The 26,798-nt window shown below is 34.7% G+C and overlaps 5 protein-coding genes across 7 annotated transcripts; 4 read left to right on the top strand and 1 right to left on the bottom strand.

Moving 5' to 3' along the window:
- Nucleotides 1–230: 230 nt before the first annotated feature.
- On the top strand, nt 231–12,970 carry LOC105228441 (uncharacterized). Of its 3 annotated transcripts, none has more exons than XM_019991080.3 (13): nt 231–406; nt 1,127–1,322; nt 2,779–2,904; nt 3,147–3,323; nt 3,402–3,818; nt 3,892–4,717; nt 6,898–7,540; nt 7,631–7,796; nt 7,943–8,054; nt 8,118–10,585; nt 10,649–10,766; nt 10,902–11,339; nt 11,424–12,970. In XM_019991080.3, the coding sequence occupies exons 2-13, from the start codon at nt 1,140–1,142 to the stop codon at nt 12,311–12,313; spliced, it is 6,564 nt and encodes a 2,187-aa protein (XP_019846639.2). In that variant the 5' UTR covers nt 231–406; nt 1,127–1,139; the 3' UTR covers nt 12,314–12,970. The 3 variants fall into 3 exon arrangements, with proteins under 3 accessions (XP_019846639.2, XP_011206579.2, XP_011206578.2); XM_011208277.4 differs by having other exon boundaries at nt 232–406; nt 7,123–7,540; XM_011208276.4 differs by having other exon boundaries at nt 232–406; nt 7,111–7,540.
- A 674-nt stretch (nt 12,971–13,644) lies between these two features.
- Nucleotides 13,645–14,977, top strand: LOC105228439 (nucleoporin Nup37). The gene is made up of 3 exons (XM_011208273.4): nt 13,645–13,874; nt 13,954–14,152; nt 14,214–14,977. The coding sequence occupies exons 1-3, from the start codon at nt 13,731–13,733 to the stop codon at nt 14,822–14,824; spliced, it is 954 nt and encodes a 317-aa protein (XP_011206575.2). The 5' UTR covers nt 13,645–13,730; the 3' UTR covers nt 14,825–14,977.
- LOC105228440 (cysteine--tRNA ligase, cytoplasmic) lies at nt 14,837–17,768 on the bottom strand. Its single transcript, XM_011208275.4, has 6 exons — nt 17,402–17,768; nt 16,779–17,268; nt 16,024–16,710; nt 15,820–15,964; nt 15,153–15,742; nt 14,837–15,061 (listed from the first exon to the last, which is right to left on the bottom strand). Exons 1-6 carry the CDS (start codon nt 17,578–17,580, stop codon nt 14,930–14,932), a joined length of 2,223 nt encoding a protein of 740 aa, XP_011206577.2. The 5' UTR covers nt 17,581–17,768; the 3' UTR covers nt 14,837–14,929.
- A 1,183-nt stretch (nt 17,769–18,951) lies between these two features.
- LOC105228438 (uncharacterized) lies at nt 18,952–20,787 on the top strand. Its single transcript, XM_011208271.4, has 3 exons — nt 18,952–19,248; nt 19,389–19,474; nt 20,371–20,787. The coding sequence occupies exons 1-3, from the start codon at nt 19,062–19,064 to the stop codon at nt 20,497–20,499; spliced, it is 402 nt and encodes a 133-aa protein (XP_011206573.1). The 5' UTR covers nt 18,952–19,061; the 3' UTR covers nt 20,500–20,787.
- A 1,571-nt stretch (nt 20,788–22,358) lies between these two features.
- LOC115065713 (uncharacterized) lies at nt 22,359–25,870 on the top strand. The gene is made up of 4 exons (XM_049453641.1): nt 22,359–22,694; nt 22,807–22,892; nt 25,248–25,404; nt 25,500–25,870. The coding sequence occupies exons 1-4, from the start codon at nt 22,505–22,507 to the stop codon at nt 25,622–25,624; spliced, it is 558 nt and encodes a 185-aa protein (XP_049309598.1). The 5' UTR covers nt 22,359–22,504; the 3' UTR covers nt 25,625–25,870.
- Nucleotides 25,871–26,798: the final 928 nt, after the last annotated feature.

Raw genomic sequence — 26,798 nt, 5'->3', positions numbered from 1 at the left:
AGGCAAAGTAATTGTGTTAAAATTTTCAATCTAAAATTGTCGATGATTATATTCGTAAATCTATTCGTATCGAAATAAGTAAAAGGCGACATAAACCAAAAGGTATTTCCTATAATATTAGTAAATTTTGAATAAAAGCAAATTATTGCAGTTCTCGTGAACTTTAAAAGATTATAAAGGATGTGGCAACGTCACAATCAGCACTTTGTCAGCAATTTATATATTCAGCGACATTTGGTCGCCATATTGGCAAAGTAAATTTTCCTGAAAATCGGAGAAGTGAAGTAGACAACGTAGTAGTTGAGTGTTACGTGAAAATAAGTGATTTATAATACAATTGAAAGTAAATTTAAAGCAATAAAATAGTGCTGATTGTATAATTAAGTGACTTCAAGTAAAATTGAAGGTAAGTTTTGACGTATACGTCTTCAAATAAGCTAAATTTTGACGAAAATTTTCCTGTACACATTCACATACACATTTTTTTCTAAACATTTCTCTATAAAATATGGAGATTATGTTTGTTTCTGGTGAAAATATATCGAAATAAGTGCCATGCTTCATTTAAAAAAAGTGCAAAAGTAGATTTAAATATGTGTAAATTTATTTTATGTTAATGAAAGTTTATCATATGTATGAACATATATACATATAGATTAAACATACATATCCACATACGTATGTGAATTTATATATAAATGGTTTAGCGAATATGTACTTCGAGTGATCGCCATCATGGCGTAAATTTTGTACCAAACGTTTGCGAATCGTGTGTTTACGTGTATTAAACGAAACTGTTGTAACGAATGATATGGCTATTGACGTTACCGCAATTATAATAAGAAATATGTACCTTCTGTTGTCATTAAAAAATCAATATGAACGAAAAACTTTTTATTGCATTATTTTTAAACAAGTTTGCAAATACGAATATTTAAAATACGTTGGCTTTAGTTCATGACAATAGTGTTAATTAATTTTTTTATTTTTGAAAGTATACCTATTATATATGTATATAATTTTTAAATTACAATGAAAATGTGTGTATGTACTTGCGCGGACAAAATTAATGTTAATGCTTGAAGAGTGTAAAACATGAAAAATAATTAAAGTCCTTAATTTTCAGGAATTCACTTAGAATGGAAATATCTGTGAAAACTAAAGACGAAAATGAAGCACGTGTGGCAGAGGAATATCTCTCCAGCTTGTCTGATCTTACTTGCAACAGTAAACCCTTAATAAATATGCTAACAATGTTAGCAGAGGAAAATATTGGATGCGCATCAGTTATAGTTAAAGTGGTGGAGCAACACATCGCTAAGGTTAAACATTTTTTTAATGAATTTGAAATAGGTTGAAAAAACTATAACATGGTATATCATGGATGTATCATTTTTCGCCTTAATAACAATTCAAAAAGTGTTAAAAGCTTATGAAATGTCGTTTAACAGGCAAATTTAGGTAGTGTGTCGATAAAGTAATTAAACTGAAAAACCCACAAAACGCTAACTGCTTGGAAACTTCATTTTCTATAGAATGATGTTTATCCAAAAACTTCAAAGATTACTTACCCTTGGAATAATTAAATGTTGTGTTTAATAAATTTGAGTAATTTGTGTTTTCGATTTCAACCACCATGAGGCAAAATCTTGCCTTTAAAAATCAGTGTGGAAGAAGAATTGATTCTTATTTGTAAAAAAAACTTCAAATATTCTAAGTGCTCAAAGTTTATCAAACTGCATAAATTTCCATATAGTATCCTTTACTTTAAAATATTCTTCAGAAAATTACAACGAGCAAGTGTTCGTATAACTTCATTAATTGAAATTTTTGAATATTAAAACGTATAAAGTTTCAGTACGTCATACCTGTTTTGTGGTTATTTACAAATTATAACCAGATTTTATATTTTATCATATTAGCAAAGTTTTTAAAACGTTTTACAAATGTTAGATATTAATACAACAGATTTTTTCGATACTATACAATCTATTTGGTTATGGTTAATCACAATTTATACCAAGTTGAGACTGTAGTGTTCCAGGCCTAAAAGTGTATGGAAATTTACAATACTACAAAATGTGAACATCTATTTAAGCTAGTTTGTAAAGAAAATAAGACTTTGCATGCGTATTTCTGGGAAATAATCCCGAGAAAGTTTTTAAATTAATTTACAGCTTCAGCGGTCCATAAAATCCACCGGATGTGGCAAAAAAGATGATAATATGCATATCAACATAAAAAAATCATTTTAAACCACTAACATATAAACTAAATTTAATAAAACTTCTTTACAAAGATCAGTTATTTTTGAATGTCTTTTATTTCGTGATGCTGTTGTAGCTAAATATATTCATGAATTAATATATAAACTTATAAGATTTGATAAAATGGCGCAATCTGTCAGGGAATGTCGAATATGTTATAAATGTGCTTTTTCCGATATGTTTTAGGTCAAAAATTTTTCGTTAGTTTTATCAAGGTATTTATATTTTAAATAAAAAAAAACGTGTTAGATTTTTTTTTACTTTTGGTTAACGTTCTTTTATCTAATGTTAGGTTTATGACAATAACTTAAATAATTAAATCTGAGTTAATTATAGTGAGTTAAAGGAATTATGATTACAAGTGATTTTAGTCATATTGTCAAAAGAAATAGACACACCTCGGCGCACTGCTGGTGCTGTTTGTCGGTTGGATGCTTATCCCATAGGTGTCAATTAATTGCAGTTTTTTAAATGTATTTTTTCGTTTATTCCCACTGTTCCAATTCTACAGGTGCCGCCAGATATAAAGTTGCCTTTGCTATATTTAATAGATTCTATCGTGAAAAATGTGAAAAGCACTTATATTCATCTCTTCAGTCAATGTATTGTGAACATATTTTGCGATGTATTCGAAAAGGTAAGCATTTAATGCTGGAGAGCTTTAGAGCTGTTGATAACTAATTTAATTTTACCCAATATATTCAAATTTGAACAACAGAATTTCATAATAACTCAAAATTCAAATAAAAAAGTTCTGATTTAATGCACTGTTGTGGTTATTATTATTTTGTTAACCAATATTTTAGTTGTCAACAGTATTTTAGTACTCGAAACTGTTTTGGAGTTTTAAAGATTTTGTTTCATATTTGTATTACAAAGGTTAATGAAAAAATTCGTGAACGTATGTATGCATTACGGTTAACTTGGAATGAGGTTTTTCCATCACAAAAACTATACGCATTGGATGTAAAAGTGAAGCGGATTGACAATAATTGGCCAATCACAGCAAAGCAAGTACCACCGTCCATCCACGTAAATCCAAATTTTCTCAAACCCGTAAGTAAAGAAAATATGTGGTATTGATTAATGTTGTTTAAATGCAATTCCTAAATTTTCTACATATTAAATTTCTAGAATTATGATCTCAAAGTACAAGCCGGTGATGTAGAGGAGATATTACAAGCCAAAACACGAGAACTGTTGGAATTGAAAAAGCGTAAACTCGAATTAGAACTTGAAGCGACCAAAAAGAGCTTGGAAGAACAAGATAAACAGTTGTCGAAAGTAACAAATGGCCTCATGCCACCGGAGGCGGGCACTACAATGGGCGGTTCGCGCATGCCCGGCGTGCCAGCGCAAATAATGCCAGCTGGCATAATGCCACCTGGCTTGATGTCTCAACACCACATGCATCCACGGCCTACACATCCGGCAATTGTGGGTGGTGGAGCGGTGCCACCAGCAGCACTTTTTCATTCAAATTTCAACCAATCCAGATCACAACAACAACCACCGCATATACCAGTTGGTATGATGCCTATGCCGCCTCAGGTAAAAACAGCTACAAACGCATATTGGTCTTATATTTAAATACACATCCTAATAATCAATCCATTTGGTGTAGAATTTCCCGCCTACGAGCACTGGCAACAAACCGAAAGTGCATCCTGTAAATCCCGCATTATTAAACACCATAAGACACCGTGATCCACGTTTGGCACGTCAACAGCAAATACAAGAAGCAACGCCATCAATGCGTGGCTCATCAAAGTCAAACACTTCGTCATCATTGCGTGGCGCCGATGATACAAATAAATCTGACAATAAGTCATCTTCAGCGTCGTCTTCGTATCGCAATGGTAGCAGCAGCAAAAGCAGTCGCGGTGATTCGGGTAGTAATACGAGTACGGAAAGCCGACGAAAAGGCAGCTCATCACGTGATAAGGATAAGGATAAAGATCGTAAACGTAGCGAATCAAAGAGTTCCACATCATCCGGTAGTTCGTGTTCCTCGGAGCGACAGAGAGGTACCTCATCCAGTTCCGCAACTGGAACTACAAGTAGTCGCAGCAGTAAAAAATCAACTAGTAATAAATGTGATAAAGATGCTTTTGAGATTGCGCCACTTTCTACAACATTCAAGCGTAAATCCTCAACCGCATCATTGTCCGGCAACGAGTCAACAACGTCAAAAAAGAAGGAACTAAAACGCAAAACACACAGTACACATACGTCACCAACCAGTAAGAATCGTTCACGCAGTCGTTCGCCAATTGATAAAGCTACCGGTGCTAGCACAACAGTTGGCGTCGGCGGAAGCGGCGCATTTTCGGATCGTGATGATAGACAAATATTTTCAACAAAAAAACTGTCGAAAGCGATCCATTCTGATGCCGAGCACGAGGAGGAGATGCAGAAAAATGCCGCCGCATTAAAAGTAGAAAACAAAAGTAAGAATCGTTTACACTTTCACATTATTTCACAGCTTTTACGAGAAACATGTATTATCAATGTGCCCAAATTAGAGAGACAGTTGGGCGCGTGTGGACTTTGGTTAGATTTGTACAAATATTTGAAGTCTATTACATCAAGCAAAATACTATTATTTTGAGACATTCCAGAAGCTATATTTGGCAATTACCCATTCGTATTTATTGAAATAAATACATGAAATACACTTTGCTTTGTTAGGCATGAAGAGAGATCTTCTTCGCTGTGTAAGCTCAAATTGTTTTGCTTTGGGTTTGGTTTTTGTACCCTTTGGCTGTTGTCTTTTCACGTATTCTACCTAATAATTCGTTATTGTGTGTGTGTGGTATTTTTTTATTTCTACTGCTAAATATCGAATTCAAAGGTCAAATTAAGTAATAGTTTAAGTAGACTTTGAATGTGATAAAATAAATACTTTTTATGAAAAAATACGCTCAACCAAAGTTGTTTTACTCGATTGTTATTTGAAAACGTTCACAAATCAAAAATCGTTCCTATTTCCACCCATGATTCTTATATGCATTTCGGTCGGGTATACTGTGTAGAAGATTGCCAAAATATGCCTATCAAAATTTTATCAGGTTTAATTTACGCCACACGTCCAATCTCTCTTTGAAATTAAAATACTATACAAAAAATAATAATAATTTGTACATTAAGTAATAAGTTAGAAGAATTTCTGAGAAATTAGTAGCTAAAAGTAGCTGTGATACTCATAACATATAAACATATTTAGTTTAATAATGATAGTACTAAACAAACAATGCCAAGTGTACAAACATTTAAAAGAGAAAACTTATATAAAAAAATCATAATAAAGATTCGCAAAATAAGATAAAATCAAGTTCATTGCTTGTATATTAAAAAATAATGTCAAGCAAATTCAAAACGAGTGAAAGCATATTAATACTACTCGCAGCAAGCTGACTTTGTATGTAGTTTTCTAATGTTTACATTTCCACTCAATCCTTATTTACTGCCGAAGGTACATAGACGCATATTTTATCTAATATTATATAAACGCCACCGCCACAACATTATAGAGTGTTTGCACATTTTTTTTCTTAAATTTTTTTTTTTCTAAAAAGTAAGATTTATTAAGTTTTTGAGCAAAACAAAGTAAATTTTTTTGTGTTTTTAGTTTGTAGTGTTCATATTTAGTTTTTAGTAAAAGTAATATTTAGATACAGAACTGAACTAACAAATTTAACTTTTTGTCTCATCAATACTAACTACAACCTCAACAGCTAATTTGCTAAACTTGCAGTCATTTAATAGCACTCAAATTAAAAGTTTGTGAATACTTTTTTTGTGAAACTTTTTTTAAGGAAATAATTTTTCACAAAATACTCAAAACATGTTATGTTAGATGTTTTTGTTTTCGATTCACCACCGTTTAATACAGCTAAAACTGAAGTAATTTTTTGATAACACTGATATTTTGTGGTAAATTAAAAACTGTTATCCGTTATAAATATTGTAATGACTAAATTTGGCTCCTACTGGTTCATTTAAATCACGCGCTAACCGAATTGATAAACGATCCATCTTTCACCATCGATTCATGGCGCTCAAAGTAATATATATATATATATTTTTTAATAATTGAAACTTTTGGGCTGTTAGTGCAATCTCGGGTTATTGCGTTTATAAATTATTTTATAACCCAATAGCGCTGCAACAAGCACTCTATTATTTTTTGTGCGGTGTGTCTCCGTATTTGGCAGAGTTTCTTTTTTAATTTGTATACTCCCGCACCCCTTTCACTTTTTTATTTACATTGATGTTTGCACTCCATATGCGAGCATCAACTGAGCGCGTCCACCAAGACTTTATAACTTGTCCGCTATTTTTAATTTTTTAAAATTGGTTTAAGTAAATGCATTGTTTTTTATTTTATTTTCGTACTGATTTTTTAACGTAATTTGCTAGTCGTATACTTTTATAATGTGAATATTTAATATTGTCCTTGTAAATTTGTGGCAACTGTTTAATATTTTGTAAAAATGCAAATTATAATGATTAATAATAATAATAATAAACCAAAAAATAAAAATATTAATTAAATAAACAAAATAAATAGTAAGCATGAAAACGTAAGAGCAATGAAACAAACGTAAGCATAAAAAACCAATTTTAGATATTAAAATAGTGGCCGACGGATGTTTGGCAATTGCTGCGCAAACGGACATTGACTTAAGGCATTTCCCCTCAATCGCTGCGTACGCGCCACAATTAGAACAGCTCGTAATAGCTTCTGAAGCGGCGAATCTTAAAAATACTATAACTACTACTACAACAACAACATCAGCAAAAGTGTCGTTTAAAATTCAGAAATTGTATAATAAATTAGACAAATCTACAGCGCAACAACCGGCGACTACTGTTGCACTTGACTTCGACGACGAGATGTCAACGACAGTAGCAGCAGCAACAACAGCAGGAGCGGCAAACATAATTAAAGGGAAAGATGGCAACGCAGTAACAACGTTCTTGAAAACTGAAACTTTTTCTAAGCATAAAGTTGATACAGATGATAATAATGATCAAGGTAGTGGTGGTGGTAGTGGTGTTATTAGTGTTAGCGGTAGTGTTAATGCTAAGCGTCACAGTAGCCTTGATACTAAGGAACAGTTAGAAAGCAAGCATAAAGCAGAGCCATTGTCGCCAGATACAATGGAAATTGATAAAGCTGATAGCGATGAGAAGAAACGTGTCTCCACATCAAGAACAGATCTTGAAGAACCATTGGCCAAGAAGATTAAGCAAGCCAAATTCGATGCGTAAGTACTCAAGTACACCCATAAACAATTACGGTCATTTTCGCTGCCTGTCTTACAAATATTTTTTTATTTGTATTTAATTAATTTTAGATTATTTGGAGACGAAGACGTAGATTTGCGTACTTGTATACCACCGCAGATACTAGCCGTACAACAGCTACAACATAAATCACAACAAGATACTAAGTCGCCAACACCGCCACCTCCTCCATTTATAACAGAGGAACAGAATGCGGAAAGTTGGAATAACTTGAAGGTGAGTAAAGACAACGAGAAATCTTAAAGTCATATTGAAGCGTTGTAGTGCCGGTTGAAGGCTTATTAGTCGTATTTTTAAAAACTGTTTTAAAGAGTCAACAAGTTCAATTTGATTTAGTTTGTTTATCTTTTATTGTTTTTAAGACCTCAAAAAATACAAAAGCAACATCATCACCTACGAAGAAAGCATCGACCTTGGATGACGTGCGTGCCAAACTGGCAAAAGCAACTAAATACAGCAAATTTAATAAATCAGGTAAAAGATATATTATATAAAAAATGAGAAATTTTTGTAAAATATTGTTTTTTTTTTTTACAGAAAAGTTAAGTAAGGATATTACCCAGCGTGTTAAACTATCAGAGCCACAATTAAATGATGATTCTCAGGATGCCAACGACGAAAAAATACGTACGATTGTAGCACAGGCACAGGAGCTGTTAGAAACTAACTCCATCAATCAGGATCAATATAAGAATCTTATGCAGAAAGTAATGTCCATCAACGAGACGAGCAAATTGAAGGAGGCAAAGAAACGTGAATCGCTTGAAGGCAGTGCTGCAACAAAATCCAAGCAAATTGAAGAGGACGAGGAAACTGCAGAAGAACAACGCGCCGCAGCGGCACGTGAAGCTGTTCTTAAGAAACGTATACCAAAATTGCGTAGACCTTCAGCCCCTACAAGCGACAATAATGCCAATTCCATGCCTACCACTGAACTAGTCAATAGCAATTCCTCTACAACACGTTCGCCCATTTATGATGAGCGTAGCAATGACAATAGCGATATAGGTCCGTTACAGCGCTCCAAGCCACAAAGGGAGAAACGCTTGAAACCCACGAAATGGGGTGAAAAAGTGGATGGCGTCGCCATTGTAGCTAATATACCGGGCAATCCTAATCCCCCTAAATCATGGACGAAGGGTAATATGATGCGACCACATCCTAATATCGGCGGCTACCGCGGTGGACCACCGCCAAATATGCCCATCATGCATCCGCAAATGCCTTGGCAAATGCAAATGCCGCCTGTTGTTGCGCCCGGTGGGCCGCCGTTTGTGAATTCTGGCCCGATGATACGTAGCAGCGTACCACCGCCTCCACAAGCACCAATGGTGCCGATTATACCATTACCACCTAACATTCCGAAACCGTGCAACTCTATTGATAATCCGCAGGCCGATTTAGTGCGCACCATCACGATTGATGGACTCTCGAAAGAGATACGGATTTACGATCAGGTAGCCATTGTGTTCATGGAATTGGATCAGCCACGTGAAATCGGTTTTCAAGCGGGTCAACGTTCGATCATCATTGATGATGAGCCACCAATAGCGTTGCAATTCAATGATGATTATAAAACGTTCAGCATTAACGGTCAGCCACATCGTTTGCGTTTCGGTTTTCCGTCGCGCGAACTGTACATTGATGATCAGTGGTATGAGATATATTTCGGTGGACCGCCCGTCTCGATACCCTTACAAAATAGAATACATATACTTAAAGCTGAAGGCCCGCCACCACAAGTGAATATCGGTGCGCTGCGTCGAGATTTGGTTGTGGGTAAGATCAATATGATTGTTGATGCACACATTGTCATACCGTTGTTCCTGGATGCGAAACCGCAAAGCTTTAAATTGGGCAATCAAGATCACACTGTACAATTTGCTGATAACCTATTGACAGTTTTGCTGGATGGCGAGCCCGCCAAAGTGGAGTATGGCGGTTTGCCGAAGAGCTACGTACTGGGCGGTAAAAGTTACTTCATACGGTTCGGCGCTTTGCCGCAAGGTTTGAAAGCAGGACAAATCGTAGTTAAGGATATGATTTATGTGAAAACCGAGCCGCCAGCACCGGAACCAATACAAACAATCGCACCAGCAATTCAGGCAATTGATGACCCACTACCTGAGAGTACACAAAAAGATATTGATAATAAGACTGAGCCGGAAAAAGAAAAACAAGAAAATAGTATGGACACATCGGAAAATGATCAATTGGAGGCGTCGTCAACTAAAACACCTGAAAGTGTAGAAGCAACGAGCGCAGTTAGTGAACCAGAAGTGGTTGGTACAGCAGGCAGTGGCAATTCGGCTATACCGATATTCTCTGCCACGGCATTGAATAAAATTAATATCGATGAGCTGTTCCAGAAACTAGTATCCTCTGGTATTTTGGGTGGAGCGGGCAATGTTATAGCATCTAGTAACAAGGATGCCGGAGTTTTGCCCTCAGCTGCCGCGCCTGAAGAGGAGCCACCTCAACCGGTTGCTATACGCCCAATCGACCTGACCAAATCGGAAACAATTAAAACACGCCAATTGGCAATTGTCGATACATTATTCTCTGGTATGCAATGCAGCAGTTGTGGTGTGCGCTTTCCACCCGAACAAACTATCAAATATAGTCAGCATTTAGATTGGCATTTCCGACAGAATCGACGCGAACGAGACCTAACACGGAAGGCACATTCGCGTAAATGGTATTATGATCTAGCCGACTGGGTGCAATATGAGGAAATTGAGGATTTAGAAGAACGTGAAAAGAACTTTTTCGAATCGCAGCAAAATGATGTGGAAGCATCGGACGAGACGTCAAATCAAAAGTGGCTAAATTCACCGGCACCACTTAGTTGTCCGGCTTTACCAGAAGATGTCGATCGTGTCTGCGATATGTGTCAAGAGAAGTTCGAACAATTTTATCACGAGGAAACTGAGGAATGGCATTTGCGCAATGCTATTCGTGTGGAAGATAAAATATATCATCCGTTATGCTACGAAGACTACAAGGTAAAGAAAGAAAAGTTTGTGTTTTACGTTTAAGACTAAAATAAAAATTGGTATATCCAATAGGCTGCACTGAATGCCAAAGATGAAGAAATAGAGGAAAAGGATAAAGACAAGGCTGCAGAGGAAACAAATACAGATGATGATATGATTATCAAAATTGAAGGTGATGACCATAGCGATGGTGAGTGTTTTTTTATATTTCTATGTTTCGTAAAGTACCAGGATATGTTTAGGACAGCCACCAGTATAGAGCAAAATATATTTTTCGTAACTGTAGTTAACCATAAGACATGTTAATTAATATTTGTTTTTTCAGTTGAAGGTGTAAAATCAACTGATAACGCTCCGGAAGACGACGACGATGATGTTATCGTCTTGCCTAATGAGGAACCCTCTGTGACAGAAATTGACGATGACGATGAATATGTACCAGAAAGTGTACCGCCAATCGCAGATAAAGATTCCATTGACATTGACACTGAGAATAACGGCGCAGAATCAGTAGACGCAGATGCGGATGAGGATGCCGCTGGATCAGATGTGGAAATACAAGAGCCGCACATTCCATTCACAGACTTGGATACATATGTGGAAAAGGAACAACCGGATACCGACGAAACTTCACAAATGTCATTCTTTAACGTGAAAATTAAAGAAGAACCAAAGGATGACGATGAGGATGAAGATGACGGTTTTGAGGATGTTGGTACTGTGCTGATACCACCTGATGAAGAGATCTCCATACAGAGCAGTGGTAAGTGCAACATAATAAAATTTACAATAGATTAATTTCATATTTCGTTTTTTACTAATGTAAACTGTATTTTATGATTTACAGAAGAAACACAAACTCAAACGATTGCGTCTTCGACGTCCGGCATGTCGCCTACTGCCGAACGGCCACCCTCCTCACAATCACTTGTTCAAGTCGATACAACGGAATTCGCTGAGGGCACTAGTACAAATACAGTAACCGCAACTCCGATTGATTTGAATACCTCGATTGATGGCAATCTCGGCAGCGAAGATGAACATAATTTATCCACGGTTGGTCCATCACCTGCTATACCATTGGCTAGCTTAGTTAATAAAATTAAAATAAATATAGCTAAGAGTAGTATAACAGCAAATAATAGTAGTACTAGTAATAATAGTAATAGTAATAATGGTGGTAGCGCCTCTGCGACAAGCACAACAAATGCAACGACAGTCAACAACATGCTGATCAGTCCAACCAAAGGCTCAACGGTGTCTGATGCGCATACAACCGATGATAATAAAGATAACCCTAACGGTGCTGGTGGTGAAAATACAACACCATATAGCCATGTATCAGCCATAAGTGTTGTGTCCACAATACCGGTACTATGTGGCGGCGGTACGACTGGCGTACGTACCACTACCTTAGCGCCGGTGGTGTCGAGCAGCAGTAGCAGTATAAAAAATATAGCTGTCAATGCAGAGTCCAATGTAAGTACGATATCTGTCATTGGTAGCTATGGCAGTACATCCTCAGCGCCACGGTATTTCCCTCCGTCAACTACTAGCACGGTTGTGCCGACTGTTTCGAAGCGTCAAACAGCACCACCAAGAACGTCGACGCCACCGCCGCCACAAGAGGAATCGTTAACGTACGAATTGAAACCGGCCTTACAGAATGTCAAACTCACTAAGGCGAAAAAAGTACAATGCGGCATCGAGACATCGGGCCTCTGTTCAGTTATGTAAACGACACGAGCAAAATTTTGGCACATTATTTAGAAACTAAATGGAATGCCTTGAAGGGTTTAACATTTATAAATAGTTTTTCACATTGGAATGTGAATGAGAGAAATTTTACGCTATTGTACATATGCATATACATATGTACAAGTGAATATGAGTGGATATGTGTATTATTCTGTACGTTGTTTGGGGAAATTACATACCAACATTGATGATGGATTGTTATTTTAGTATGAACATTTTAAAACAACAACAACATTAATGTTTTTAGTTTAATTTTTTTTACCTTAATTTTAGAAATGTATTGAAACACTTAATTTTGTTGAATTCAGCGTACTTTTTTTGGTGCGCTTGCGCAAATGAATGTGTGTGCGTGCGTGCATGTGTACAGTTAAGCGTGTGACTTGAGGTCAATGCGTTTACATACACTTTTAAATACATTAAATAGACGCACTCGGTTAAACAGGAGTATATTCAAGCCAACCAGCAATTGCATTCTCACCGCAACACATTTGGAGTATTTATACCAATAAACAGAAAAAATAAAGAACATTTTGTTATTACTTATTTACTTTTTTCACATATGATTTGTAAAATTTTCTTCATGAATAATATAAATAATAAACTGCATTGCCTATAATTATGGAACCACATACGAAACGGACTCTTTATTTTAAAAAATTCACTAGTGAAAAAATTAAGTTGGGATTTAAAGTTTTTGCCACAGGCTGAAATCTATTGCAGAACTGGGAGGTCTTGGATAAATAAGAGTACGTCGGAAGCGTTTGGACCTATTGCCACAGAAGAGTAAATTCAAAAATGTGCATATCTTAAGGAAATAATCAAAAAACTACTGACAGTTTTGATTATGAAAGATCATATCTTAAGTTGCCAAAGTTGTTTGGTAGTTGTGGTCAGCTAAATTTTAGTTACCGTTACCGTTACTGTTTTCTGTGTCTTCTCATAAGAATTTCGATAGCCTAGGTCGAAAGATAAGAGTTTGAGTTCATCGAGCATACGAAGTATTGGCTGTTATTGGGATACTTGTTAACAAGTTTTTTTCAAGTCTGGATGAAACAAACAACTAGCATAAATAAAATCGCTAATGAAGCTATATGATCTATGCGGTTGAACCTCTTAATTCCAGTACTCACATTATCTCCACTATATGATATAACAATATATCTTTGTTACTACTTTTATGAGTAATTTGTTTTTGTTTTATAAGAAAGCAGAGATCAAACATAATACGGTAGAGAGTAGCGGAGAGAAAAAAACAAAAACTGAATTCTCGAAACACATTCATGGTTATAGAATCGATTAATAGTCGATAAGAATCAATTACCCACAGCAAAAGATACCCGCCTAGTCTGCAAGTGTTGAGGTTAATTTAAGTTGTTTTATAAATATTTAATAAATAATGCGAAATTCTACAATACCAACGCACACTCTGAATTTCCCGGAGCAATTAGAGTGTTTTGAATTTTGTAATAGTGATTTTGCATGTAATTTAGTGGCACTTGCTAGTCATAAAAAGATTATATTGGGACTCATAAATTTGCCGGTAAATATTGTAACACATAACATACTAAGTGTTGGAACACTTGCATACGACAGAGTATATGAAATATTTATGTGTTTAGGAAGAATCTGGCTGCTTTGATTGGAAACGTTTGAAGGATTTGTATCACGAAAGCCGTTGTGTTTCATTATGTTTTGCGCAGGAAACTTCAATGGCAGTAGTACCGAAATCGGTGATATTTTGCGCTGCAGGTTCAGATTTTCGTTTGCGTATATTTCGCACAGATTTGCAAAATTCTGACACTGTTCAAATACTCAATGGTAGGTAAGCATGAATATCTCCAAATGTATTAATGTTTAATATACCACATTATTTACGCAGGTCATAGTAATTATATCAATGAGGTTATATGGGATTGTAATGGCGAATTCCTGGCATCAGTTGGCGACGATAACACTTGTCGTATTTGGGATACAAAGTCAAATTTTGAAAATACTATAACATTTCATTTGCAATCAGCTGGCATGTCGGTAAAATGCCACCCGGAGGAACCACGTAAAGTCGTTGTGGCAGAGAAGAGGGGAGTCATACATTTATATAATATCCAATCGCAAGCAGCCATAATATCCGTAGAAGCGCAAAAGTCGCCACTAAAATCAGTGGATTGGTGTCCATTAAATCGAATGTGCATAACAGCGCTTGTAGCGGGCGATATAATATCGTGGGATTTGCGACGACCAACGCCAATCGATATAAAACAAGTACATGAAGATGGTGGACAAATTGTACGCATTGCGCCGAATGCAGAGACTGTGGTAGCAAGTGTTGGACGTCCTGATGTAGCAGTTAAGGTTTTCACCGCAAAATCGCGTATACCCTTAGTTGATGCCACGCTTAAGCTGTATGGTGGTTTGTCTTGGCACCATCGTTTGCCCTATATAGGTGTGGCAACAGATCGTAAATTATGCTTATGGAAGTTGCAAATTAAATAAACTACACATATGTTTGTTGTTTGAAAAATTGAAAGCTTTTTTAATTTTATATAAAATATTTAATTTTTTGTGGCAAATGAGTAGACGGAATAGAATAATAAATGTTTATTTATTGCCGTTAGCTATTGTAGCCAAATATTCCTTGTAACGCAATTCTTGTTGTTGTTGCATTTTAGTCAGCTTTTTTAACACACCTTTGCTTAACTCCTTACCTTCAGCGTCGTGTGTTGGCAAACCCTGAAAGTTAACGAATATACTTATATAAATTTTGTTTTCATTCAAACATAAGTGCATATTAACTTATTTTCATTTAAATATAATTACTTACATTTTCATCAAATTGAGAATATTTCTCTTTTTCATTAAGGAACATCTCTTGTGGGTTAATACGTTTCTGTGCTTCTTTAGCGGCCAACAGTTGGGCAGCAGCTTCCTGTTTTCGTTGTTTTTCAGCTAGACGCTCTGCATCGGCAATTCTTTTCGCTTCACGCTCCCTCAATAATACTTCCCGATCCACCAATTTAACGGCATATTTGCCGTTTTCCTTATCCTCTAGTCGCACACCCAAATTGGGCAGTACATCATCACGTAATTTATCGCACAATTGTAAGATAGCATTTGCTTTTATAGTCTTCGCTTCTTCACGCACATTATTCCGGAATTCGGCTATTGCATCCACATATGGTAGTAAAGTTTTTTCAATGTCCACATTACTATTAATACCTCCGCCCACGGGGAAACCAATACCACCACGTGGTCCGTCAATAGCACCGAATATGTGCAGAATATCAGTAATATATGTAGCAATCCGACGCAGTAAAAGGCAGTTCACGTGATCTTTGTTATCACGTATGTAGACATTGGAAACGGAGACCAAATCACGCAACGCATCTAGGGTGCTGCGCGTATCTACGTTGTCTGTAAACCAAGATCATTTATAGAATAGCCACTAAATTGTGATGTGTTAGTAAACTGTAAGCAATATAGAATATTACCGCATAATGCAGCATGTACTGCATCGCGCGTTGTCTTTAATTTGTCTTGCAGGGAAGCTTCCGCAGTTGTCCATACGCCAAATTGTGCACTTGGGGAACCGCTATCTATATGCCGAGTTAAATCTTTTACATTTAAAAAGAATTCCTAAAAGACATGAATTTGTGTGATTAAAACTATTTTTTTAGCTACGAAAAAGCACTTACATTCATGAATCGTTCATATTGGCATGCCATCTCCATTGTGTTGCTTGAGTAATCGAGCGTATCTTTCCACGAATGTAATAAAAATGCTAATCGCATCTGACATGCAGTATTTTTCTTTAATGCTTCTTTTATCGAAATGAAATTTTTTAATGATTTCGACATTTTACAACCCGAAATGGTTAAATGACCAGTATGCAGAAAGTATTTTACCCATTCGGATTGATCAAAAGCGGCTTCGGATTGAGCTAATTCATTGTCATGATGTGGAAATTTTAAATCGACACCGCCGGTGTGTATATCAAACATTGAACCAAATACGTCCGAAGCCATGGCGGAACATTCTATGTGCCAACCGGGACGACCTCTTCCCCAAGGACTGTCCCACGAAGGTTCACCTGCTTTACTCGCCTTCCAAAGTGCAAAATCGTTGGGTGAACGTTTTTCAGAGAGACGTTCCGCTGTGAGCGACAAGTCTCCTTCACCTTCTTGCAATGACTTCGTATCACCATATGCTTCGGGCACAAGTTTGGCATAGTGATGTTTTTCGCGTTTATCAAAGGCAGTCACATCAAAGTAAACCGAACCGTTTGCATTATAAGCAAGTCCGTTATCGAAAATTTTTTGAATAAATTTGACAATTTGTGGTACGTATTCGGATACACGGGTAAGTACGTCTGGCGGTAATATCTATAATATAAAATAATTAACATAAATAAAATAAATTTTAACTTTCCGAATCTGGGCAAAATACTAACATTTAACGCCGTCATATCTTTGTGATATTCATTCTCCCAGTATCGTGGCAAAGTTTCGAAGATAGCATTATCCGTAACAGTAGAGCCCTCCTTGCGATCCAGCCAATCGGATATGGGATCTTTTGCTTCGGCCAAATACAAGACGCGCGCTTCATCTATCTTTTCTGGATCATTACTGGCTACAGCCATAATAAGCGTTTCCATTGCATCATTCATTTTTATTAACATTCGTTCAAGCATAAGTTTTTTATTAGGGTCTGTCGCTTCTCTACAGATTACATTGAAATTGTCCAATACCTCTTTTTGATCTGCTAATAATACGTCCAAAGATATCGTGGTGGCAAGTTTCACATATCTTTCATAGAGATAGTCTTGTCTTGCACGTTTAATGATCTTATCATCAATATCAGTTATGTTCATCACATAAAAAATATTGTAACCAAAATAGTCCGAAAGTATTCGTCGTAAAATATCGAAAGAAATGTATGACCTAAAATTGAAACGATAGTATTTCAATGATAATTACGGTAGCAAACAACGTATTTATCTCTACTAAGGTATACATATGTATATATAGCGTCTATGTTGGCAGACGTGGCAGTAATTTTCAATTTTAAATTTACCTAGCATGCCCCATGTGCGTTGCATCGTATACTGTTGGACCGCAACTATACCAGGTCACATTATTACCATCCAGTGGGATGAATTCCTCCTTTTGTCTTGTGAAGCTATTGTACAGCCGCAATTTTGGACGGCCCGTAGTTGCTGGGGGCAGCCATTCCGGTTGAGTTCGTTTTGACATAATTAACTTGTACGGTTCAAATTATTATACTTATATTCGTTTGGATCTTTTAAAGAACGCGATTTTCACAAATAGTCGCAACACACTTAATATATATACTCTATTTATCTGTATCATATGTATTATTCACCGATCAAACGACTTTCAACGTGTTACAAGAAATTGCACCAGCCGGAACACATTGACAGATGTTTGCATATGCCTCTAGGAAATCAAAACATTAGATCAGCTGTTATCTATGAATTCGTCTGCAGAAAAACAAGCCCTTGCGTTTAAGAAATTAGAATACCCCAATATCAATTTAATAAATAAAGTAAGCTTATTTTGCAGTTTAAATTAGAAAATTCTTTTATTTTCTTTTGTTCAATGCGATTTTTGTAATGAGAACAATTCAAAATCTGTATCGATTTTAAAAAAGCACCATAACAGTGAACACTCAATAATAACTGAAAACGTTTATGAAACACTTAATGTCAATTTTATTTTCAACATCGCAATTTGTTTCTACCGATTGACGGCAAAGTAAAATCAACTGTTTTAGCTAATTCAAATAGAAGTTTTGATTTGCTTTGCTTCAGACGTTTTCTTTTTGACAGTAATACTATGTTCAGACCGACACCTAATCACACGATTTCGGCTGTTGCATGGATTATCCCACTAATCTTAAAAATTTATCAAGATTTCACCATACAAAAATGACAGTTCCAAATCACTTCATTGAAATGATTTGAAACTGATCCACGCTAAATCTGTCCGTGCGACTCTGATTTTGCGCAATCTACTTGTCAGCACTGGAAAAATACTAGTCAGCACTGGAAATCTGTTACGTTATCACAGCTGATTTAGACACTACAAAGGGAAAAAAATGTAAACAAACAAATTTTTTTAAAGCAATGAATCTAATTTCACCTGAAAATCGATTTAACAAATGAAAAATGCATCCATTATTTCTATTACATGGAAAATATTAAAAAATACGGCTTTTATTTCAAAATACCATATGACAATCTTTTCTTTTTGACAGTAAAGTTCGATGTACGCATTTGTATGAGTACATTACCGTAAAAAGTTTTCAAAGCGAAGCCAAGCAAAAAGTTGGACAACTCTTATATTGTTACACTTTGCCAAGCAAGGATCGTGATTTTTATTAGAGAGGAACACTGAAAGCTAAGTGTTTATTGTGGCATACCCATTGTTTTCTGGGCTTCGTTGTTTTTGTATGAACTTTCACGCAAAGCGAGGAAAGTTGTATGTGTATTGGCTTTAAATCTATTTTGATAAAATAACTGTTATCGATAATTTTCTGCATTATTTTTGCCTCCCCCACTTTTTGTTTATCTGGTTTAACACTTCTCTAATAGGGGTAGTTTTCGGTTTATTCAAAGCATTCGGCTGTATACTTCCGTTTAGGCTAGACGAGTTTTTGTACAACTGGTGGTTTTAAATAAATTTGCAATTTTCTAAATTAAAATTTGTTTTAAATGGGGAAAGTTTTGTGTTTGGGTTATCAAGTATCAAGGGTGCTTTTGGGATGGTTAGGTGCAACACTTTCCATCATCGGAATTATATTGCTTTATTTCTGCCTGGAAAATCCTGATATTTTGGCGAGATGGTTGATGTCTTTAGCGGATGACCAAGCCAAGATCGACTACAAAGAACTACGCAGGGGTAAGTCATATGGTATTTATGCGTGCATGCATACATATGTACACATACGTATATATATAAATGCATAAGTGCATGCTGCATAAGAACCTTTCATCCACACTAATAACTAATCATGAATTTAATTTGTTTGTTTATTGCAGATGTGGTTTGGTCATGCGTGCTGTATATTGTCTTAAGTTTTGTAAATTTGATGACATCCCTTGGTTTAATATTTGGCATCAATAAGGTGAGTTAATAGCATTGTTTTAACATTTCACATACTATTTTATCTCAATGAAGAGTGGCTATAAATCAATGCTCTTAGATTATACATAAAATTCACGGGTTTTTAATATTAGGTATACATACAAACACACTATGTTATACCTTACTTGTATCTATATATATGTATGTATATATTCATTTATGCTTGTATATATGTATGTATTTGCTTATTTCTACACAAAGTCGTATACCTGGCAGTGAACACACGCTCAACGCTTGTAAAACCATAGCTAAGGTATAACATACATACATACATACATGCATATATACATATCTATATAAGTACATGTGTATGCTTCAACACTTAAAGAGTTTACATTCTACTGGTTCATTATATTTAATAATTTTATTTTTGTACAAACCAAAAATCAGTACATTTAAGCATTCGAACAAATCAGTTTAATAACTCGAAATTCACACTTTTAAAACCGGGATAGTAAATAAGAAAAATTAGCTCAATTTTTAATTCTTCCTCAGTTTTTGAGATATCTGTTATTTTGCTCGCCTTCTTTTCTCTTGTATTGAACATTTTTTATTTGACAATTTAAAAGGCAACGCTATAGTCCCCAAATAATTTTTTTCAATCGGATCAGTGTAGCATATACATATGTACATATGTGTATACATATGTATGTAAATTTAAATACAAACATTATATAGATAAGCATTTTTATAAAACCGAACTTAGTACTTCCTTAGTTGTTACAGTTATTTTTTTATTTTTATTTTAGAATAAATAAAAATATTCTTTGAAACTATAAAATAGTCTTAGATACATATATTGAAATTTTAATATATCAAAACAACAAATTTTTAATTTTAATATTTAATATTGTAATTGATTTTATCACATTTCAGTATTGTGTACCGTCCTTGAAGTATCCATTCATACATTTAATAAAAAAACAGGATAAAGTTGTGATATACAAGCTCGCCACAGCTTTGCCGGCCGGAAGTGGCCGTCCATCAAAGACTTTTAATGTGTAAAATGGCACATCCTTCACACATGAAACATACTTATGTATGTACATAGGATGTCGAGGATGTCACTACGGAGCTCAAGTCTACAAACTAAACTAAATTAAATCAATTAAACTCAAACTTAAATATACAAATATTCACTCATATATCTATACATACATAGAAAAATATACTAACGCAATCATGTTCATATCAATCATACATGCATATATACAAACGAACAAATACAAATGTAATATTTACATGTACTTTTCATACAAAAACAATTAAATGTAACAGAAAAACAAAAACAAATGAATCTCACTATTTTCAACACACCAAACAGCTAAATATATTTTATATATGAAATGCATTAGTTTTATAGGCATATACTAGTACATACATATGTATATATATGCTCCAGTTCAGTGTTAGATGTTGGCAACGCGAGCTGCATTGTAAAATGGCGGCTGGAAAACTATTGCAAAACAACAAAACGCCAAACTGTATCGCAAAATAACAACACGTTTTAAATGGACGTATGTTTTAAAATGGGTTTGTATGTATTATATACATGCATTTCCTATTTATTCCACAGGAGAAAAATAAATGAATCAAAAAATGATTATCTCATCCAGGGAAACACTCTACGGCAACTAGGTCGGTGATCACAATACGAATTTTGAAAACCAAAGTTTAATGAACTCTTTCGTAGTTTTTATTAAAAAAAAATAATCAAAATTAATTGTTGTAATTATTCAATGGATATAAGTTAAATAAAGAAATTAACTTTTGTTATTTAAAAATGTAAAAGTATTTTGTGAGTTTGGGAGTTTAAGACTTAGTATATACTGTGGTTTAAGATACTCGAAATGTTGACTATTTACGTGGTGAGTCTATTTTTACAATTTTTTTTTAAGTGGAGCAAGTTGTTCCGGAAAAAGGCCAATGACGAACCGGATTTCAAAACTGAAGAGGTCAAAGCCATAGTTCTACTCTAGAAGTTCGCAAAGATTGCGACTGGAAGAAAATGCCTTTTAGACTTCAAAAACACTAGCTCCTCGTGTATACACAGATAGGCAGACGAACATGAATTAAAAGTAAAAATTTGAATTAAACATTTAATTTGGGAATTTTCAAATCTTGTTTTATAAAGGGTGGGCCATCTAACGTTTTAAATTTGAATTATCTATATTTCGACATTGGAAACGTCAAAAAACCATTCGGAAAGTGACAGATATTCAGTAAAAAGCCTAAAATTTACGAAATGGGTCGCTATTCACTATTCTACAGTTCGCAGATTGGGCAGAAGATCGTTTGACCGAAGATGGTCAATTTTACCGAAAAATCATCTTTTCGGACGAGGCTCATTTCCACCTCGATGGTTACGTTAACAAGCAGAATTGTCGCATTTGGGGCACAGAAAAGCCGCACGTAATCGTCGAGAAGCCAATGCACCCAGTACGAAACACTGTATGGTGTGGATTTTGGTCTGGTGGAATCATCTGCCCATTTTTCTTCGAAAATGAAGAAGGAACCATAACCATCAATGGTGAGCGATATCGCGCAATATTAACCGAATTTTTCTTCAAGCAAATTGAAGAGGAAGACTTGGACAACATTTGATGCCAGCAGGACGGCGCTACTTACCATACAGCAAACGCTGCACTCAATCTTTTACGCCCTATCTTTAATTTTAAAATTTTATATGGCCTACCCTATATTACAAAAACAATTGATTACTAAAATTAAATCAAAATCAACTTGTAATGTTATTGCAAATTTAAATTATTGAATTATATACTACCATTAACATGCGACACTGTGTATGAAACATTCAAATCTGACAATCAGCTGATTGGCTGTAACAGTTCGGCAAACGCCATTGTTCGTTATCTATGGATGTACATTTGTGATATTGGAAACTCCGTTGTTTGAAATCACTTTTCGTTCCATAACAATAAAGCCGCGTTAAATTTAATAATATAATATATTGTTATTCTAATTGGTAATTTTTTGATAACTGCTCAAAATGTTGCAAAAGTATTTTTGTTTTCGTCTGGAGACGGCTGCTATGATCATTGGTTGGTTTGAAACAATTGGTTCAATTTTATCAGTTTTAATATTTGGCTTCTGCTTGGGTTATGTGGATGATATTGTCAAGCAAATTATAAATCAAGCACAAGACAGTGACCAGCTAAATCCTGATGAAGTACATAAAGGTAATTAATGTGTTCCCAATATAAAAATACATCAACGTATGTACTTGTATGAGTGTGTGTATTGTGAAATTACGCATTATCCCGTTTATGTACTCTTTCGCTTATTTTGCAGTTCTCGTTATTGGATTTGTCTTCTTTATCATATTGAGTGCAATAAATCTATTTGCTTCCATTTGCTTGTTATTGGGCACCATCAAGGTAAGTTTGCAATAAGTAAGACATCTCATATCTACATATATATGTACATATATGTATGTAATTATATATTATATGTATAAAAGTGCATAATTGCATATCCAATTAAGGATCTCGATAGAAATAAAGGACGAATTTTTCTCTATAAAAGAAAGAGAAGAATGCAGTTGGTGATATGATCTCATGTACATACATACATATGTATTGAGCTTTACTCTTCAAATTTTTATTTAAACGATTATTCTTTATTTAAACCAATTATCCGCTCGTATTAATATGAAAATTCTTACTTGCTTTAATGCACCAATAAATAACAAAATATTTAATTAAAAATTTCTTTTTTTTATATAACACATTTATCGCTTATCAAGTATAAATAAATAGCATTGTTTGAATATGGCTATATGCACATATGTATGTATGTATATGTGCCATATGTATGTGTGTGTAAAAAGGCAGTTAAATATGCATCATGAAAATGCTCTGTGCGGGGATTTACAAACACTTATTGTAGATTACACGATTGCGCCAATGACTCAGTTCGGGCGTTCCTATACTAAGTAGAATACGCCTCAGAAATTCCCAGTGCGAAATATATTTTAAATGTCAAATGGAAACATCAAAATATCATATTATTACTAATTAAACCAAATTTTACAAAAAAATTCGTCAAAAGTTATAAATATAATTAAATTGGTCTATAGTTTACTAGTAATTCTAGATTTTTATTTTGACTCCTAAATACTAAAACTTGCGCATAAACCCAGCCCCAGCAATCTCATGTTGGGAGAGATAAAGTATTACTTATTCTTGTTATTAATTCCAGTGTAATTATACCTACCAATGTACCATGCGAAGATAAAAAAGACCCCATACACAAATGCTTATGTACATACATACATATCTAAGTATGTATGTATGTTGCGAGATTTTCAAAAATGTAAATAAAGTTGATCTTTAGAGATTACATGCACGAACACGAGAAAAGCGGAGATAAAAAATACAATTGAATTTGAAACAAATTATTAATAATGCAAGTAGTTATTTTTAGAGTTGTCATTTTATATGCACAAACCCGTCGTGTCAACAGTAATGATGCATTTGACGAACGTACGACCCTCAGCTACGTTGTCAAACATATATTTTGCGACTTCTGCTCGACATCGTTTTTGCAAAAGATTCAGGTCTTTTGGTACGAGTATACCATAGAATCGGGACGCTTCGTATACAAAAATTAGCCAAAATGTATTGAGACGATCTAAAAGAGATTTTTTTTATGTTATCTTCGTTAAGGGGTTATACACCTTCTTTGTCGAAGAAAAAAAGGAAAGTTTGGATTTTTTTTTAGGTATGTAGCAATTATTTCATTACACCAATGTTATTATTTTTTGGTAGTACACTTTATTAACAATGTTTGTGCGAAATTTCGTGGAAAAATATCAAATAGTTTTTAGGAGGTAGCTGTTTCCTTAGAGGCCTTTTTTTGACAGAGCCTTGCGGTGACAATTCCCCAGGTCGAACAAGTGAACTGAAACCATAAAAGTAAACAAATTTCATTAGGTTAGTGTCATTCATTGTGCTTGAACGATCGTTTTTATGATTTTTTTGTGCACACGGGAACGTTTTATGCAAAAAATTAACTTTTTGGTCACCAGAAATTTCACCAAAAAATTCATTTCGGCGAAAAAAATGTTTGTGCGTCGATCGTTCAAGCACAGAAAAATTTCATTAGGAACATTTAAAAAAAAAAATTGAAGAAAATCGGTTTAGTAGTTTTCCGTCAATCCATGTCACCGCAAAGTCATTTTTCAAAAAACACCATTTCGAGATATTCGCGTTTAAAGCGAAACCGCTCGGGTTTGGGGCCGCGACGAGACGCGCGGTTAGAAGTGCTGTAACTTTTTTTCTACTGCTCGAATCTCTATGAAAATTTGAGAAAATGTTCTCAAGGAGTTGTTCTTTAAGATAAAGCAATAAAGAAATTTCGATTTTTTGAAATTAAAAAAGGTATATAACCCCTTAACAGAGGTAAAGTCGTCCATTCAAATGAGGCAAGTTTTCGATAACTTCGCGACCTTCACTGAATGCTTTGTGATACTAAAATACTTGTGTTCGGTTAATTATAGACTCCTCAAAACACTTTTTCAATATTTTCAACCATTCCGTAGCGGTTATTCTATATTCTTCGTCCCATTTGAGTGTAACTCGGGAGGTCACATACATAATAACCTCAGCTAAATATAATTACGTGTTTTAAAATATTAGGATTTTATGTATTGTGTCCATTACTATCATAAACTTCTTCTTTAAGTAAATATATTTGTATTATTAACAAAGATATTTTGTTTTTATTTTCAGGAACGACATCTCTTAATACTGCCTTGGTTGTTTAATTCTCTTTTCTCCCTTTTATTCTGCTTTATTTACTACTTTATTCTAATTGACTACATTATATCTGTGCAAATTCCATTTTCATCTGGTTTTGGCTCGATTCTATCAATTTCCCTCAGTTTGGGTAAGTAATGCTGTTAATTACCAATTACCAATTACCAATTATTAATTTTTTTACTTTTTCTAATTTCGTTTTTGTTTCTTTTTTACTCGTTTTAGCTCTAAAACTTTACACTTGGTTGGCGATGTATTCACTTTTCAAAAATATTCGCAATAACCGCGAACAACGAGAACAACTGCTTCGTCCAACTGGCGGCTTATATCCATCGTATACCAATATGTAATATAAATATTAAATACACTTATGTATATCAACATAAATACTGGCGAGGAAAATCTACTTATTTACATACATATATCCGAAGTGTGCTAAATTGGTTAATGTAACCAATATTTAAAAGTATTATACTGGTTATATTTAAGAGAGAGTAATTTAAAATTTACGAACACAGAAATCTACGAGTATATAAATGTATTCATTCGAAACGAAATAAAATACAATTATACATAATAATACATATGTAAAAATATTTAACTGAATTTTTCTTATACATACATATTTTATGTGTATATACGAAAATATAGCTATGAAGTTTCTGGTGGGTTTGGTTTATGGTTGACGACTCCTCTACTTTATTCTATAGTTAAAGAAAAACAATGTATTCGCATATTTGTCTTCCGCTATTTGATTCTATAGCACCAAATTCCCATTAGCTGCACTGGCATTTCGTAATTCTACCCTACTCAATTGTTACATAACTAGTTACGCCCTATATAATATACTGATCAAAATTAGGGCTCGTTATCGAGTTGGTTTGTGAAAATAAGGTTAAGGACATAATTTACCACACGTATATTGACAAAGGTTTCTCTGAGTATTATTGGGTCGAAAAAGTCTTTTCGTATTTCTAATCAAATTTTAACTTATTTTTGTTTTTATATATGTATGTATGTATAACAATAAATAAATAAACAAAAATGTATCATTTTGGTGGACCATTTTTTTTCATTGTAAATTGAAATTTCGAAATTTCCAGTACGGAACAGAGCGAACTGTTGTGCTACAAGAACTGATACAACATCGTCTCCGTAAGCTTCACAAATTTCATTGGCGTGGCATTCTTCGCTTTTTCATACAAAAATTTCTAAATATTGCGAATTTCTTCACTATTTTCACTTTATAAAAGAAAAGCAGGCAGGGTGTCTGGTCAGTGCTTAGGTGACTGTTGCGCCGTGAAGTGATGTGATTTAACAGTCATAATGTAATCTCGCGGAAAGCTGGCTGCCAGCTGTCTCTATATACGAAAAGCAGGCACGGTGCCTGGTCAGTGGTTATGTGATGCTAGCAGAGCGATGTGATGTGATTTAACAGTCATAATGTAATCTCGTGGGAAGCTGGCTGTTAGCTGGCTCTATAAAAGAAATGCAGGCTCGTGCCTGGTCAGTGCTAAGGTGACT

This window comes from Bactrocera dorsalis, chromosome 3 (genome assembly GCF_023373825.1).
Source record: "Bactrocera dorsalis isolate Fly_Bdor chromosome 3, ASM2337382v1, whole genome shotgun sequence".
NCBI lineage: Eukaryota > Metazoa > Arthropoda > Insecta > Diptera > Tephritidae > Bactrocera > Bactrocera dorsalis.
The sequence above is the reverse complement of the archived record's forward strand: the minus strand, read 5'-3'. Positions and strand labels throughout refer to the sequence as shown.